Source organism: Dermacentor silvarum, unplaced genomic scaffold, assembly GCF_013339745.2.
Source record: "Dermacentor silvarum isolate Dsil-2018 unplaced genomic scaffold, BIME_Dsil_1.4 Seq556, whole genome shotgun sequence".
NCBI lineage: Eukaryota > Metazoa > Arthropoda > Arachnida > Ixodida > Ixodidae > Dermacentor > Dermacentor silvarum.
The window spans coordinates 18669-35427 of NW_023606424.1; the positions used below are offsets into that span (position 1 = coordinate 18669).

Consider the following 16759-nt stretch of genomic DNA (forward strand, 5'->3'; position numbering starts at 1 on the left):
TAGCCACGTTCAATGCTATGTGCATTCACTGCACATAGCAGATGACTGCAGATGCTATGTGTCTGCCCTTTATAATGTTGTATTTTTTGCTTGCTTATAAGAGACTGTGCAACTTTACAGCATGAATGTAAGACTGTGCAGTAGATTATCTTGTTTTAACGTTCCAGTCATGTGTTGAGGAACATAACTCGCCACGCTGTGTCTGTGAATGTGGCCATCTGCAGTGCATAGCCAACACTACACTGCTATGGCAGTGCTATGAGGCTGTCACTGATGTCTCTGCTTTGTTCTGACCGCTGGCACCACCATGTTTATGCAGTTAGGTGTCATTAGCAGCAAATTCTACTATGGCCAGCAGACTAGAAACAAGGATACAAGTGGGTGAGCACAATGCTGAACTACAACGGAATTGCAGTGACACATGCAAAGATACGCCAGCTAACAGCAATTTGATAATTGGCATCTTCTTTGTTCAGTGCTTGCCTACATTAGGTGTAGGGCTCTCTCTGCAGCTTTTTATATAAAAAAGGCGACCTCCTTTGCAGGAAACGGTCATTTTGGTTGGGGGAGTTATAAGTTGACCATTTATTATCAAGCATGCATGGATTGCATTGAACAGCTGACGCTTGCTTGTGCATTGCAGGCCCTCTGTGATTCTGGGCGTGACCAACCCATTCTTGCTAAGACACTCCAGCACTGGCCTCATGTGCTGCGACTTGGGGACGACCCTCTACCTGGTGCGTGCCAGTGCTTGCCATTCATGTAATGCTCGGATCAGTGGAGGTTCTCTGGCACGAGTGTGTTGGGGAACGTCCACAGAGTTGCTAAAACAGAATGCAGGCAAGGCTTGCTGCACCCGCTCGTTATTATTCAACACTAAAGAAATAGACGGGTTCAACATTGCACTCTTGACTTGTTACTGACTATAGGAGGAAATGTGGCGCCACTGTCTGGGTTCTTTTTTGCAGTGGTGTTCATCCAGAAAAGCAGTGATCATAGGTATGGCCACGGGGTCTATTAGCATGGCTTAGTTTGTAGTCTGCAATATCACCACCAACTGTGTAAATGCATGCCTGCCAACTCTTCCGAATTTTCCGTAAATGTACGAATTTGCACCCATCTTACGATTTATAAATGTCGACTCAATTTCTATGGAAAATTGAAGAAAAAAAATGAAATTCCCAATAAAGCCACACTTTTGCTAGTGGACAAAGGCACCACTCACATAGGGTGCGCGCATTGAGAAAGCGGTGTATGCCGAAACCTTCACTGTTTGCAAAGTAAGGACAGCCTTTTTCACTCTGTGAAAACTCACTAGTGGTAACTCACTAGTGGTTGTCGTTACGCTCAACATAGTGATTCCCACGCTACGTAAGTGGTGCCTCCAGAGTCGATGCGGCAGGCAAAGTTTTTGTATAGGAGGCTATGCCTTGTCGTCATGCCTGTTGACTTCGTTAGCCTTTTTTTCGTGCGTATGTACTGTTGTGTTGGCCTCGCTTTCTTTTTTGTGTGACCAGCTGCTGTGTCCGGCGTAGTGCGACTCGGGTGTTTCATAGTCGTAGCGGTTACGAAGGGTGATGGTGTACTCGAAGCCTCGTCAGTCCTCATTCCAAGTGTTGTAAATGCTTTTAAAGTCGTGCTCTTCGACAGAATCTTTGTGACACCCCCCCCCTTGGTCGCGGAGTTTACGAATTTGAAAGGCTTCGGGTGGCAGGTATGTAAATGCCTTTTGTGGAAGCAAAACTGCTGATGCATTTTGGTTAAAATGGTTATTCCCTTTTTTTTTTTAATGTTGGTGCTCTCTCTGCCATGGAAACTTGGGGACAGCTGTTATGGCGCAGGCTGCAGGTTAGTTGAAAATGTCCGATATAGTAATGGGTTTTTCAATGTCCCAGAGCAAGACATGCGCTTTGAGAGAAACTAACTATGGAAGGTACTGACATGGGAATGCATAACCAACTGCTTTCAAGGGATGTTCACACGACAGTTCAAATAATTTTTCAAGGATTCCTGTGAAAGAAAAAAAAAAAAAGGAATTCATTCAGTAAATTTTGACACTGTTAGCAAAACTGAACAGTGGGTGTGAATTTAATAGACAGATCATAGAATATTCTGAAGTAGGTCAAACCATTCTGCATTTAATTCTTTGAAACAGCTGTAAGATGGCTTGGTTCTTGGAGGCAGAAATACAAAGCACTAGAACATGCCCTCTCTGTTAAGTTCTTTCTCACCAGTGCTTTAAAAAATGGCCACTAATAAATTTGGCACTACAGTAAAACCTCGATGATACGAATCTCACGGGTCACGAAAATATATTCGTATTAGCCGAATTCGTGTCATCGAAACACAATTAAAACTACTTGTCGAATCACGATAATTCGAACTCGAAGGGGCCCGAAAATTTTTTCGAATTAAAAGGACGTATTTTTGAAGTACTCGTGCACCATAGCACGATGCACGAACGGTGCGAGTCGTGAAATATCGCGGCGCGCAAACGCATAGCAAGTGCGGGCCACGAAACTGCCCACGCCGGCTAATGGTCGCTTCCAAATAATGACAGAAAACGAAGCTTCAGGGAGCGAGCGGGCGGCGCTGGCACACGGGTGCGCGCGGAGACCGTCGAAGGTGGGAGGAGGGCGGCAGAGAAGCGGATTTGGCCGCGTCAACTCCGCCGCTTCGGTGGCTCCCCTCGCCCTCCCTCTCAACTCCCTCGTAGCTCTCTCACCTTTGACTCCGTGCGCACATCTCCGTGCGCGCCCGCCGCCGTGCTGGCGCCAGCTTATTTTAGCCGCCCCCTGAAGTTTCGTTTTCTGCCGTTATCGGGAAGCGAGCGTTTGCGGGCGTGGCATTTTCGTTGGCCCGACTGTGCCTCCGCCGCTGCTTCCCTCTGCGCTGCTGCCGCAGCGTGCAAGGTCAACATGTGACTAGAAAATAGAGGAGAAGGGTTCACTGCCATTTTATCCGCGTGGCTGAGACGTGTGTGCTAGAATACGGTTGTGTAGAACACTCTAGTCGGCACGTACACGCTTGTTCCGGCGCGATGCAGAAACGGCCACCTTGCAATTTGAGAGAGGGGGAAATTTCCGCCGCGGGTTCTTTTTTTTCTTTTCGTTCCTTCGCGCGGCATTGAGGGGTCTCTCCTGAGCTTTTGCTCTATGGCGGTGTCGGAGCAATGCCGGTCGGAGGTGCCGCCGCGTTATTTGGCGCGCTGCTAAGAGCATTGTCGGTGCGCGGTATGTTCGAAATGAGCGTGTTCGAATTAACGAGATTCGACTGCAGCTAAATTAAAGAGTCAGAGGTGAACTCACTCAGGCACATGTACGTAAAAAGCATTTATTTCGTGAAGCGCTGCCGCTTCAAACTCTGCGCGCCCAGTGGCGGAGTCCGCGCTGTCCGGCGCCGCGCCTCCGCACCAAAAGAGAAGGAGAGAAAGCGCGTGACTGTGCGCTGTTCTTTTTCGCGGCCGTCCGTGGGGCGGCGTTTATTCGTATCAACCGACGCAGGCTGAAAATCGATTCGTAACAACCGTTCTCTAGCACGTTGCAAAGTAATGGGGCTCGGCCGGGACCACAGAAAAATTCGTATCATCCGGAAATTCGTATTAGCCGTGATCGTATCATCGAGCTTTTACTGTACTCGATCAATTAACAGTATTGAGTATGCCTACATTCACCATTGACACCTCGGTCAAATGAAACTTAATATTGGCTTAACTATATTATTGAACAAGTTATTGCTAGGCATAAAATAAAACCTTGCAAATACATATGCATCAGTTGTTTACCACAAGCACAAACTGGACTGTAAACAGAAATAAGTAAGATGACTTCCCCATGCAATGCAGCATTCCTGTGTAGCTGGTTGGTCAATAGATTGTGGTTCAAAAGTTCACATCTGAGCCCAGGTCAATCAAGTGATTGAATAATCAAGCGAGTGAATGTAGAAGTACAAGAGGATTTTATTGTGACTTGGTCGTGTGTCACCTTATGTCGATAGTGTTATCATCAAATTTTATTGAGGAATATGGTGCTAGGTTGATGTTAAAGGGGCTCTGCAGCATCTCTTGTGAGATTAGCTGTTTCTCTTTTTCCATGGGCATGACACTTAGACAGCAATAACTATAGAAGGCACAATACAGTAGAACCTCGTTGATGCGATCCTGTTTCATGCAATTTCTTGGCGCCAACATTCACAATAAAGAACACAAAAAAGACCCAATACAGTTGCGGTTCTTTTTTACCGGTTAATACATTCCTGGAAAACACGATCATTCGGCACCATCGTTCAGTACATCACCGAACTGTGATCATTCGTATGATATGTTTTCGGGTCACCAGATTCTGTGTAAACAAGAAAAGGCACGAGGCACTCGTGATCAAGAGCAGTAGGCAACCACCATGGTAGCTTCCCTGCTGTACTTGCCTGCCCATGTTACGAGAAAATGCCAGCATGCAGTCAGTTTTCTTTCTGGTACTAGCAATCTTCTGGGTTGTTGTACGTTGAGTCCACAGCTGTCGCCGCCAACCCTATTGCGATAAGCATCTTCATTTATCTAGCTGTTTGACCGCGTGTGGTGTAGTATCGTTGGAAGCACGCGTTTAGTAAGCGATAACCCAAACATGCTGCTCTTCCCTGTTGCAGACAGTGCGAAGTGAGCGTCATGTTTCGCTTTGGCAGCATGACATTCTGGCTTTGCCCGGCAGCTCCATTTTGTTTTGGTTGCCCGTTACAGTCTTTTAAACCACTGTAGAGATGGGCAAAACGGCTCCTTCAGTGAGAGGCTCGGAACGGCTCATCTCACTGAAATGAACCGGTTCATTTGAACGGCTCACCGGTTCACTTAAACGTGTAACCTGTGGTATGCATATTCTATAGTTATGTGGCTTTGAAAAAAAAAAAAAAACTATATATCCATAATTTAATAACCGTGTTATTGGTATTTTTGCTATGTTTAGAGAATATTTTACATATATTAAAAGTGTAAATTTTTAGTTGTAATGAAGCTTTCTTTTGTGATATTGGGGATAAAATGCTTATGATACTGTGACAGGCAGAATGCGACGTACTTTTTTCAGAAAAAAAAATCTAACTTAATCGTCATTACAGAAGCTTGTCCGTTTTTGTGGTACTTTAAAATCAACTTTTGTCAAACTAAGAACACAAAATGATTGTACATTATGTTTCAACTTTATTCATTTATTCACATACGTACGTTCACTATATTATGAGTAAGCTGTAACGCCATGCAAAATGATGTAGAAATCATTTCTTGAAGTACAATACAAAAATCATACGAAAGATCCACAAAACTGCCGCACGTACCTTTCGTGTTTTTTTTTCTCTTGAGTGCACGCGCGATACTGGCGATCATGCCATCATACACCAGGACAAAAAAAAAAAAAAAGAAATGAAGTTCTATTACAACACAACAGATCATTGGCCTCGTTTTATTGACGTGCTAATGATACACGCTCAGAAAATGTACTGAAGTGGATGTCATGGGCGATATTTTCATGACTACACTAATTAGCACAAATGAAGACCAGGACGTAAACTGTACGTTCACCTCTTGTCGTTAAAGGCCCCTAAACCACCCAGAGGTCGAAATTTAGTTGCGGTGTTGCAGTTGTGCACGAGTCTACAACGAACACGTAGCCGCGAGAATTTTTCGAAATGGTGCCGTAATAGCGGAGTTACACGCGTTTGATGATCGAAAACGGCCCTCGCTCGTTTCGCTCTTTCCTTCGCTACTCTCCTCATCGGCTGGTCTCCCCTCCTCGCCGAGTGCTTCTCGAAAGGTCACGTGACATACGTCATCGCTAACGCGCTTCTCAAAACACTGCATACTTCCGGTCACGTCCACGGTAGCGGCACATATACCGAAGGCGAACCGTCCGCCAGTGCCGTAGAACGTCTGCCGCGCAAGAGGTGTCCAAAGTAGACGGCAGTTCGGCCGGCACCTTGCCCGCACCATCAATGGCCCAATCAACGACCGCGAACCTGCGCGCCTCCGCCACCGGCAACGAAAACATCAGCTGCAGCCGGGAGACGACAGGCTCGGCTGTGCTCGCATCGCAGCCGACGGCGCCGCTAATATCAGCGTATTTTTCTTCTTTGTGTACAAGTATTGCGAAGAGCGATAACAACATAAGAAATATTGCGGCTTGTGAGCGTCGGTATTTCATTTCAAAGCGCCGTCCGTTTTAGCTTTGAAGGGAACCAGAAAAGGCCTAGCGACGATATCGGTGCCGTGGAGCGATCAGCGGCGGTGAATCTGCCACACAAATGAGTCCCGGTCTCATCCTCTCTACGTACGGCAAGGAAATCTCACCGTTCGCGAGCAAGAACCACTGTCGAACGGCGGCCCGCGAATGGCAAATGGCGTGCGATGAGTTACTGTGCCGGTAACGTGGACTCAGCGCTTCTCGGCTACCCGTGTTTCTGCGGTGCCGGCTGTGTTTATGCGAAGCGTACCGCTATAGACCCTGTGTTGCGCGCACGTCTAGAAAGGCCAAGACTGTCGCACTCTGTTCGCCAGCTAATCAGACCGCTAAGCACGACTGTGTTGGAACACAAGCGATTTGGCACTTGCATTGAGGGCTGTAATTACCGATTCGCAAGGGCGCACAAACGAGCAACACGACGAGGAAGAGCAGAAAGCGCGCGTACCTGCTAGCACACTAACCGGAAGTCGTAGGTTCTTATTCAACCAATGGACATCGTTTCCGCAGTTGACATCACCAGATTCCCCCTGCTGACATCGTGACAACTGCAGGGGGTACTGGAAAGGCGAGGGAGGAGAACGGCATTTAAAAAAAAAAATTTTTGTGGCGCTCCCAGCGCATAGCGCTGCAGCGTTTGGCATCGTTGATCTTGACGGCATTCTGAACTCGGTGCGCGTTTACTTGAAATCTTCAAAAATTATCTGAGGTGGTTTAGGGGCCCTTTAGAGACACGGAAGACCATCTTTGAAGTGTTATTGGACCAGCTCAGGAGCGCTCAGGAGCGAGCCGGATCTTTTGAAGAGCGAGGGAGCCGTGGCGAAAAGAGCGGCTGGCTCCTGAGCGCTCAGGAGCGAGCCGGATCTTTTGATCCGCTCTTTTGAAGAGCGCGGTGGTTCAGTAAGTGAGCGGCGGTTCTTTCGTTCTTCAGCCGAAGGCGAGGGGGTGAAGGCGACTCTTACGAGGAAGGGCATCGGCGCGGCTCGGAACGGCACGGAACGGCATCGGCGCATCGGCACGGAACGCATCGGCGCGGCTCTCTGAACGCGAGAGAACCGGCTCCTTTTCTTCAAAAGAACCGCCGCTCATTTTTACTGAACGACCGCTCACTCGCTCTTTAAAAAGAGCCGCTCACAAGATCCGGGTCGCTCCTGAGCGACCCATCTCTAAACCACTGCACGACGGAAAAATGACACAGGCTGCTAGGGCCCCACCAGGTCTACATGCGTCAGAGCCTCAAAAGCCGAGTGGGCACGTCATAATAACCACCAAAAAGCCCCACTGAAGAGACTGTTGGCACCAGATTGAAATTGAGGAGTGCAAACATGAGCTTGCTGAAGCCGCTGTCGGGATATGGTGGGGATGCCAACGGCCCTCTGCCTCGACACACCGAGCCCGCGGTTGGCGCATGCCTGCGCATCAACCGCGGTCCGGTACAAGCTCGAGGAAACAATAGACGACAACCACGTGTACACTCGGAAAGCATTTATTACGACTGCAAAACACTTCGAGCAGGCCAGCTAGGTATAGTTGACATCGCTGTGGGTTCCCTCCAAGAGAATAATACACTAGGTAAAGAAGGGCTTCCGACTTACCAAAATACGGGCGGCCGCGGCAAACGCCGCGGCAAGAACGCGGTTGACTAACCACGTGCGGGAATCGGGAGCGGCGGCGGAGACTTCCGCCATCGCCGCTTGCTGGGGACCAAAGAGACCCGGGCGATATCAGCGGGATCTCACGTGACCCACCCGGTGGTGCTGATAGCGCTTGCAATTCCCGCGCGCCCGCGGAAGGAAAGTTTCCCCTCTCCCAACTCTCCCCGTCAAACGCATGCGCTTGACGCGACGTTTGCTGCCCGTGCGGCGGTTATGGGACCCGAGGATTCCCACACCGCAGAAACAACAATGTGCATCTCCGGCCGCGAGGGCCCTCTCAGGTCAGCGTGTGTCGGCGTCTCGTGCTGCAACGCTTTGCATTACATAGACGTTGAGTGCAGTTGAGTCTGCCAAACTTTTTAGTGACTTCAGATCGTATGTTTTCCTAGTTAGTATGTTTCTTCTCGCATCTTTTTCTAAAACGTATGAATAGGATTCTACTGTAGTTTATGTGGTTGACCCAGTAAAACAAGCTGGCTTTTGTGGTGCCTGACACATTGTCACAAGAGCAAAGCATGCAAGAGACTGTCAGCCAAGGCAATGAGGTTGGTCAGTGCTGTGGTGTGGTTGTCTGTCCTGAAAGCAGCAGCCTCCAACTCCCATGGAGTCTGCTCCATAGATGAATCCATGGACAATCCCATTCATGGCCTGCCTTCCTTGAGGTTGGGCCTATTTGGAATGGTTTTCAAGTGGTGTATTGGCATGCCTTGTGGCTTGAGGAGCAACAGAATGTCATTCTACTCCACAATTATTCTAACCCACCAAAGGTGTCTTTCATATTGAATTATGGCATAGCACATGTCACAGTACACGAAGAACCTAGGGCATCACAAATACTGAAGCCAAAGAACAGGCCACAGAGTAAGATAACCAGGAGCACCGACTCGCTGATAAGGCATTCCAAGTTGTGTACACGCGAGCCAGCAGCTTTGTGGCGCAAATCACAGATGGCGCGAAAACATGTCACTAGCGCTAAGAGCTGCATCGCCTGAAGCAGCCTAAGCGCGACATATCATGCAGCGAAGCACCGTGGGCTTTCTGTTTGTTGACAAATTAGTTTTTGTAAAGATATGTGTGCCTTTTCTCTGTTGCCCACGCGCTGTCGAATAACGCTTGTCGCCTGCCGAAATTCACGGCATACGTCATTGCTTTTAAGTGCATTAAAATGAACTAGCGGCTGTGAAACAGTCCGGTTTCTATGTTGGCATGCTTTTAATGAAGTTGCATATGTTAATAGAAAACTGGAATAGAAAGCTATTAACTGCCTCACGTCTCAGTGATACATTGAGAGGAAGTATGGGTTTTCTTTTCTTGTCTGTCTTCACAAACCTATTATTTATGGCATGTTTTGACCTCTGTCGTGGCATGCTTCAGCTGGCATGCTATGCATGATCTACACATATGCTATACATCATATGAGTCCTGCGATCAGGCTTACATCTCCAGCTACAATTACAGCTTTCAGGTGTGTTTACCACACACTACACAACTTAATTCGGCGACTGGTGGCAGCAGTGCCATTAGTAAGGGCACACAGCAGGCCCACAGGAACATCAGCAGAATGCTATATCGGCCAACTCGGGCACATTCACTCAGGAAAACAACTCTCTGATAGTGTCTGCCCATCCTTGGCAACACCCCACTTTTATTCAAACTATGACGTTATTTACACGTGATTGGTGACGTCAGATGGCAATGGAAAGGAAAACCAAAACCAAGAACGAGAAACAACTGCTGGATGCAAATACACCTCCCCTTAAAAAAAAAAAGAACTTGAACACTTGATAAAAACAGTTAAGGGGTGACAAAGTCATTCAACCAGGCCGCAGTTCGGCATACTCGAGTTGTTCTAAGCCCTGGCTGCGCTGTAACATTCAGGGGTACGAGAGGGGTCGCTACTTGATGCTGCTTTCCTCTTGGCTCGTTCGCTGCTTGGTCTTCCAGCTCTGCTGCACTGTCGGAAAGGCCAGGATGCTCGGGGATTGGCTCGAGGCTCAGGAGCAATGGCAATGCTGGCGTGCGTTTCGACAGCCGCAGGAACTGTTGATGTCAGCGTTGAGCCTCCCTGAAGACTTGTGTAAATCACTCTAGACAATCTTTTGGGATTCCATGTGCTGTTGTCTTCCAGCATGAAAGCACTACTTCCCTTCTTGCCCACTATCTTCAGGGGTTTGCTGTAGGACAAATTGCCTTTCCTGGAAACGTTCGGTTTTTTACCCTTAAGAAATCACCCGTGCGGAATGTCGGCATCTTCGCCCCTCTTTTTCAATCTGTGTACTCCTTGCTGGTCATCTGCTTATTCCTCCCCTCTTTTGTAATTGGGCAATTTCTGGTGTGGGCTTCTCAAAAAGGCTGGGCTTGGAAATCCAACCATGTCTAGCATGGTGCATGGAACACGTCCATGCAAGAGTACAGCTGGTGACACTGCCGTTGTTGCATGTGGTGTGCTGCGGTAAACAGCAAGGTACTCCAATACTGCTGTCTCAATACGTCGCTGTTCCAAGGCCGCAAGCTGAATGTAGTATTCCAACACCCTGTTGAAACGTTCGACCTGTTCGTTACTTTGGGGATGATAGATCGATGAGCAGAAGTGCTTAATTCTGCGCTTTTGGAGAAAATCCTCGAAAAGAGTGGACTTCAGTTGCGGTCCATGGTCTGTTAAAATCTCATCAGGGTACCCCTCTCGACTGAAGACTGCTGTCAAGAACCCGATGACTGCATTAGACGTCACACTTGGAACAAAGCATACCTCAGGCCATTTCGAATAAAAGTAAACTAAAGTTAATGCAAATTTGCAGCTCTCTTTAGCCCTTGCGAAAGGAGCAACAATCTCCAGCGCTAGTTTCTGCCAAGCACGCTCAGGTAGCGGAATTGGTTCCAGTGGTGCTACCGCAGGTTTCGCTGATTCTCTGCCACTTGACAGACACTGCAAGAGTAGATTGCCTGCTGCACCTGTGTTGAGTCATGGCCACCAATACTGGTTGCGAAGCTTCTGTTTTGTGCAAACAATTCCCTGGTGGCCTTCATGCGCCGTCTCCACGAGCATTGGCGTCAGTGCAAATGGGATGACCAGGCGCTCGTCCCAATAGCAGGCTGTCCATGACTGCCAGCTCATCCTGCACACAGAATAAGGGGCGCAGCTCAGGCCGAAGACTTTCACCGGCCACTTCCTTGTGACATAAGTCATCACCTGCTGTAACAGTGAGTCGGACTGAACAGCTTCTTGAAGTTGCGCCTTCGTGATGCAGGTGGAAATGAGGGACACGACTCTTTCCTCTTGTTCTTGTATCCCCTACAGAGGCAATCGTGATAGTGCTTCCGCCACCTTGTTATCACTTCCGCGGTGGTACAGCACATTAAAATTGTGGTGTAGAAGACACGCCGACCATCTTGCAATTCGTGTAGACCGGTGACCGGTGCCTTGGGATGAGAGGAGAGTAACCAGAGCTTGATGGTCGGTTCGTAGCTCGAACTTCCTTCCCCAAAGAAAAACGTGCCAGTGTTCACACGCCCATATGCATGCGAGCGCCTCCTTCTCGCCTACGGAATACTTGCACTCCGCTTGCAACAGAGTTCGAGATGCAAAGGCAACGACGGTGCGTAGTTCGTTTCCGTATCTTTGTTAGAGCACAGCTCCCAGCCCTTAGTCGGAAGCATCTGTAGTTACTACCGGAAGTAGCTAGGGGTTGAACATATGCACGACCTTGCACGTTGCGAGTAGTTGTTTCACCTCACGGAAGCTTTGAGTGGTCTTGTCATCCCAGCCAAAGGAGCTCCTTGATGAAGTAACTGGCGAAGGTGCTCTACGACGTCAGCAAAGTGGGGTATGAACTTGGCATAGTAGCTACGAGTCCGAGAAAAATGCAGCTAGTGATGTTCGAGGGCGCTGGAGCATGAACTACAGCCACGACTTTCGATTTCAAGGGTGCCAGACCTCTGTGGCTGACGAAATGTCCCAAGAATGTCAGTTCTTGTACATTAAACAAACACTTTTCGTTAAGCCGCAGGCCAGCCGCTGAGATGTGGTGCACAACATCGTGAAGGTTCGCAGAGTGCTCAGCCACAGGTTTACCGTAGACGATGATGTCGTCTATATAGCAAAGTACGTCCCTGCAGCCCTTAAGGATTGAAGTCATCATCTTCTGGAAAGCGGCTGGTGTAGAGGCGATGCCAAAACACACTCGACGGAATCGAAAAAGGCTATTGTGTGTAACAAATGTTCTCAGGTCACAGCTTTCAGGCGTTTTTTCCAGTTGATGATAAGCTGATGCCAAATCAGTTTTTGAGAAATGTGTCGACCCTGCTAGTTGGTGTAGAAGGTCGTCAGTGTGTGGAAGAGGAAATCCGTCAACGATGATAGCTCTGCTAGCCTCACGCAATCCATACAAAGTCGGATGCTGCCGCTCTTCTTTCGGACAACCACCACAAGGGATATCGATTCAGAAGCATCCACTTCTCGATTATACCTGCCTGCTCGAGTTGCCGTATTTCCGCAGATACCAGTTCCCGAAAGGCCATAGGAATTCGACGCAGCTTAGCAGCTACTGGAATCGCATCCAGCTTGCGGTTGATGTGATGAGCAAAACCTTTTACCAGTCTTGTTTCGTCCGAGAATAAGTGTCTGAATTCCTCGCTAAATTCTGCAGACAGAAGATCAGAAGTGGAACTTTTCGTTTGCAGGCATTGCAACGCAGCTCTCTGTGTGTGCAAGTCCAGGCTGCTGATGGCGTCCAATCCAAGTACTGTGGTTCCCTGCTGTACATTGTACAGGAGAATGGAGATAGTATGCTGCTTGTAAACAATGTTTGCAGGAAACAACCCTTCACCAGGATCTTGCTGTTAGAGAAATCAAGCAAAGCAATGGCAGGTTGTGAGAACGACCTAGTACTTTGAAAATGCTTCATGTAGGTGTCCTCCGTTATTATGGATATTGATGACCCCATATCTACGAGAGACTTCACAGCAACGCCTTCAACTTGCAGTTCACTGTAAATGCTGCGGCGTGAAGTGCCGGTTGCTATCTGTAGCAACGTCACGTGTGTTCAGCCTCCTCTTGCACTTCCCTCACGCTCTCTTCGAATTCAGGATTGCGACACATCACCTGAAAGTGGCTTACTTTTCTGCATCTTGAGCATTGCTTATGTTTGGCCTTGCAGTTTCACAAATTGGCCAAATGCTGAGTAGACCTGCAGCGGTAGCAACGACGCTGGTTTGTATCCCTTGCAGGCACCGGCTGTGTCTGATGGCACTTCTGCATTGGGGGCGTGTACTCATTGCGACGACCATCACACAACTTGACCGAGCGTTCACCTGAATTTCGTACTTGCTTCACCTCCTCCGCTTCGCTGAATGCTCGAAGACTTTTTAAAGTTGCTTCGTAATGCTCTGCTATTGTAACTGCCTTGTCAAGAGTCAGCGTTGCGCCTTCGAAAAGCAGGCGTTCAGGAAGCCTGTCCGATGCGATACCATAATCAGTTGGTCCCTTTACTTTTTTTTTGGACAGCGATGTCAGAGGATCCTTCCCATTCGAATTTCTGCACCAGCTCTTGTAAACAAGCAATGTAGAGTTCAGTGGGCTCACCGGGCTGCTGCAGACGCTTTTTGAACCGGTGATGTTCCACGAGCACATTTGTAGTGGGCAGAAAGAGTCGGTTACATATAGTACCTGCTGCCTTTAACGGGTCCTCTAGCAAGGATGTTGCCGCCTCTGTAGGCGGTTTCTGCTTCTCAGGCACAGGCAGAGCAGGTGCATTTCTGAACTCACGGTGTCCTTCCACAAGAGACTGCAGGAGAAATAGCCTTACGGGGGGCCGTTTCAACGTAAATTTACTTGAGCTCGAAGCTTCCAAATGAATGTTGGAAAGGCTTTTCCACTCGTTCCACAGAATAATTGGCTGCCCAGACGTTTTTAGGAAAGCCGGAGGGCGTAAGTCTCGTCATTTCAGCAAACCGCAACTGGGCTTACCCTCGTTGCCACTTTGCTATATCGTCTGTCAGATGTGGCCACGGGAAAACACTCGGGAAAACAACTTCTCCTATAGTGTCTGCCATCCTTGGCAGTACCCCACTTTTATTCAAACTATGACGCTACTTATTATTCAAAATACCTTACAGGCCCATTGAAGGGCATTGAGTAAGGGGGGCAACAGTAATTACAAGAAAAAGAGAAAAAGATACTAAAACAAATATGACAAAAGGCAACAAAACAAATATTACAAAAGCAAAGTGCAACATCTTTATACAATAAACACGTAATGAATTGACTATCACGGAATGTTTCACAATTATAGATGGATGCAATGTGATCCGGAAGACCATTCTAATGTATAATAGCTCTAGGTAGTGGTGATGAGGTAAATGCCTGCATTTGACCATGAATGCGCATGAAACTAAATGCATTGTGAAGGCGTCGAGATGTGCGCACAGGAGCATGAAGCGGCAAACAGTGAAATTTATTGCTTTAAATGTACCTGTGAAAGAGACATAAAGAGCAACGACATGGCAATCATCCAATGACTGAAATGCAAGGTCTTGTTTTATTCGGGTAATGCTTGAGTGATAGTCGTAGTTGCCAGATATGAATCTGGCTGCCCTATTTTGAACAATTTCCAACATACGGATTAGATAATCTTGATATGGTGACCATGTGGATGAAGCATATTCTAGTTGTGGGCGAACATAAGTAAGATATACTAATTTTCGTATACAGAAAGCGCATTGCACAAGTTTCTCGCAGATAGCCGAGAGATTGAGAAGCTTTCGATGAGACAGCTGCTATATGTGTTGTCCAGGATAAATCTGATGACAGGTGAACGCCGAGATATTTGTACGATGGGGTAGTAGAAATTACGGTATTATTAATTGAATAGTGAAATACCGAGTTATTGCGATTTCTACTAAACGAAATAACTTGCATTTTGAGGCATTTCTGACATCTGCCAAGTTACACACCATCTATAGGTTAGGTCAAGGTCATTTTGGAGTTTAGAATGATAGTCAAAACATTTAATGTTGCGGTAGATGACGCAGTCATCAGCGAACGACCTAACTGAGGATGAAAGGTTAGCGGGCAAGTCGTTGATGTACATTAAAAAAAGTATTGGACTCGGCACACTGCCTTGGCGGACACCGGACGTGATGTCGCAAAGGCTAGATGAAATGTTGCAGACCACTGTAAATGTGCTGCGAAGACAAGAAGTTACAATCTATACAAAGGGCAGACAACTTGGAAATCAGACGGCAATGAAGTACAGCATCGAACGCCTTAGTGAAATCGGGGAAGAGGCAATTAGTTTGATCATTAGTGTTCATGTTGAAGTGAAGGTTGGTCTTGAATTCGAATTCGAATTAAATTCACATGAGTAGCCTTTTCTGAAGCCAAGCTGATGAGAGAAAATAAAGTTATTGATTCAAGGTGACCATAGATATGAGAAGCTATAATACAGTTCAACCTGCTTATATCGAACCTCCATATAACGAATTCCTGGATATAACGAAGTTTTTGATTCCCCGCCGTTACTCCATAGAAGCACATGTATTTGAAACCTCTACGTAACGAAGTGGCAGCGGGAGACCCCCTCGATATAACGAATTTTCCCCTCGACCACCTAGAGATTTCGCCCCAAATTTTGTCATTTTTGCGCGAGCAGCAGCCGGAAGCACCTTCTCCGCCGCGATGGAATGCGAAGCGAGCGCACGTGTGCGTGCGTGTGCGAGGCGGCCCTGCATCTCTCGACCCCGATCTTGCCGCCGCGGGCGTGACCTTTCCCCCTCCCTTCATTCAAATCTGATCCTGCCGCTTGCTGCAGCTGGCCTAGCCCGCCAAGCCACCACTCTCCTTTTCCAGCTGATGTTGCCGACGCGCTGGTACACGCTGTGGGACATCAGACTCGATGAGCGCGACACGCGCTGGCGGCGTGTGGAAGCGCCGCTGGAGAAGCGAGCGAAGTGACCTTCGTGCTGTTGTCTATCGCTTCAACGCAAACTGAGCGCCGAGAACACACAGCACGCAGAAAGCTACGAGCCGCCGACGCATCTACATTGCTAGACTCTGCCCCAACGCAGATCGCCTTCAAGATACGGCCTGCGCGACCGCGTGCCGCCCCGCTTTCCCTCCCCCCTCGCTCCCTCGCCGGTGCCTCGAGCGCAACGGAAGAAGGCGCGCTTCCTCCCTGCTTCCGCGCGCGAGATTTAGACGCGGTCGTCGGCTCCCCTCCACGTTTTCACTCGCACATACAGCATACGGCGCGGCGACTGCGTTATCGCCCTCGGACTTTAGGGTACGGCCACGCTAGCGGCAAAAACACGCAGCAAAAACGCGTGTCAGAAACGGCAACGCGTCATGCCGCGCGCGGCAACAGCGGCAGGAATCGGGGGTCTTGCGGCGTGCCGCGCGAAATGGGTTCTGCGGCAAATGCCGCGTGCCGTGAGATGAAGAACCAATCAAGAGCGACGAGGGTGACGTCAGGGAGCCATCACAACCGGAACGCCGCCGGTCCGCGCCGGGTTTTCAATCGACGATCGTCGTCTCTCGCATGAAACAACGAGCGCTCGCGGTGTTGCTCGCCCGTTCGGAGAGCGCGTGAGATCTTATCGCGCTGCCGCGCAGCGAGACGCGCGTGCCACAGTGGCCTCGCGGCAAGGCGTTGACGCTCGCTGCATGACGCGCGCGTTTTTGCTGCTAGCGCGGCCGTACCCTTATATACGAAATATGTATGAGCCAAAACCAATTTTAGGGCCACAACGCGTCATGGACACCATCTTTATATAGCAAATACGGATCTCAAGGGCCATACTTTTGCTGGTGGAAACCGAAAATACGTCATAGTTGTCGCCCCCGGCAATTTGGGCGGCCAATGCCATCGTCAAGCGACCAAGCCAAGC

General features: G+C 48.6%; 1 protein-coding gene across 1 annotated transcript in view; it reads left to right on the forward strand.

Annotated features, from left to right (window-relative positions):
- The window catches only part of LOC119435233 (protein DENND6B-like), a 70019-nt gene that overhangs the window by 17173 nt on the left and 36087 nt on the right, over positions 1–16759 (forward strand). The window contains 2 exon segments of the mRNA XM_049659763.1: positions 644–675; positions 678–737. Coding sequence (XP_049515720.1) covers positions 644–675; positions 678–737 — 92 coding nt within the window.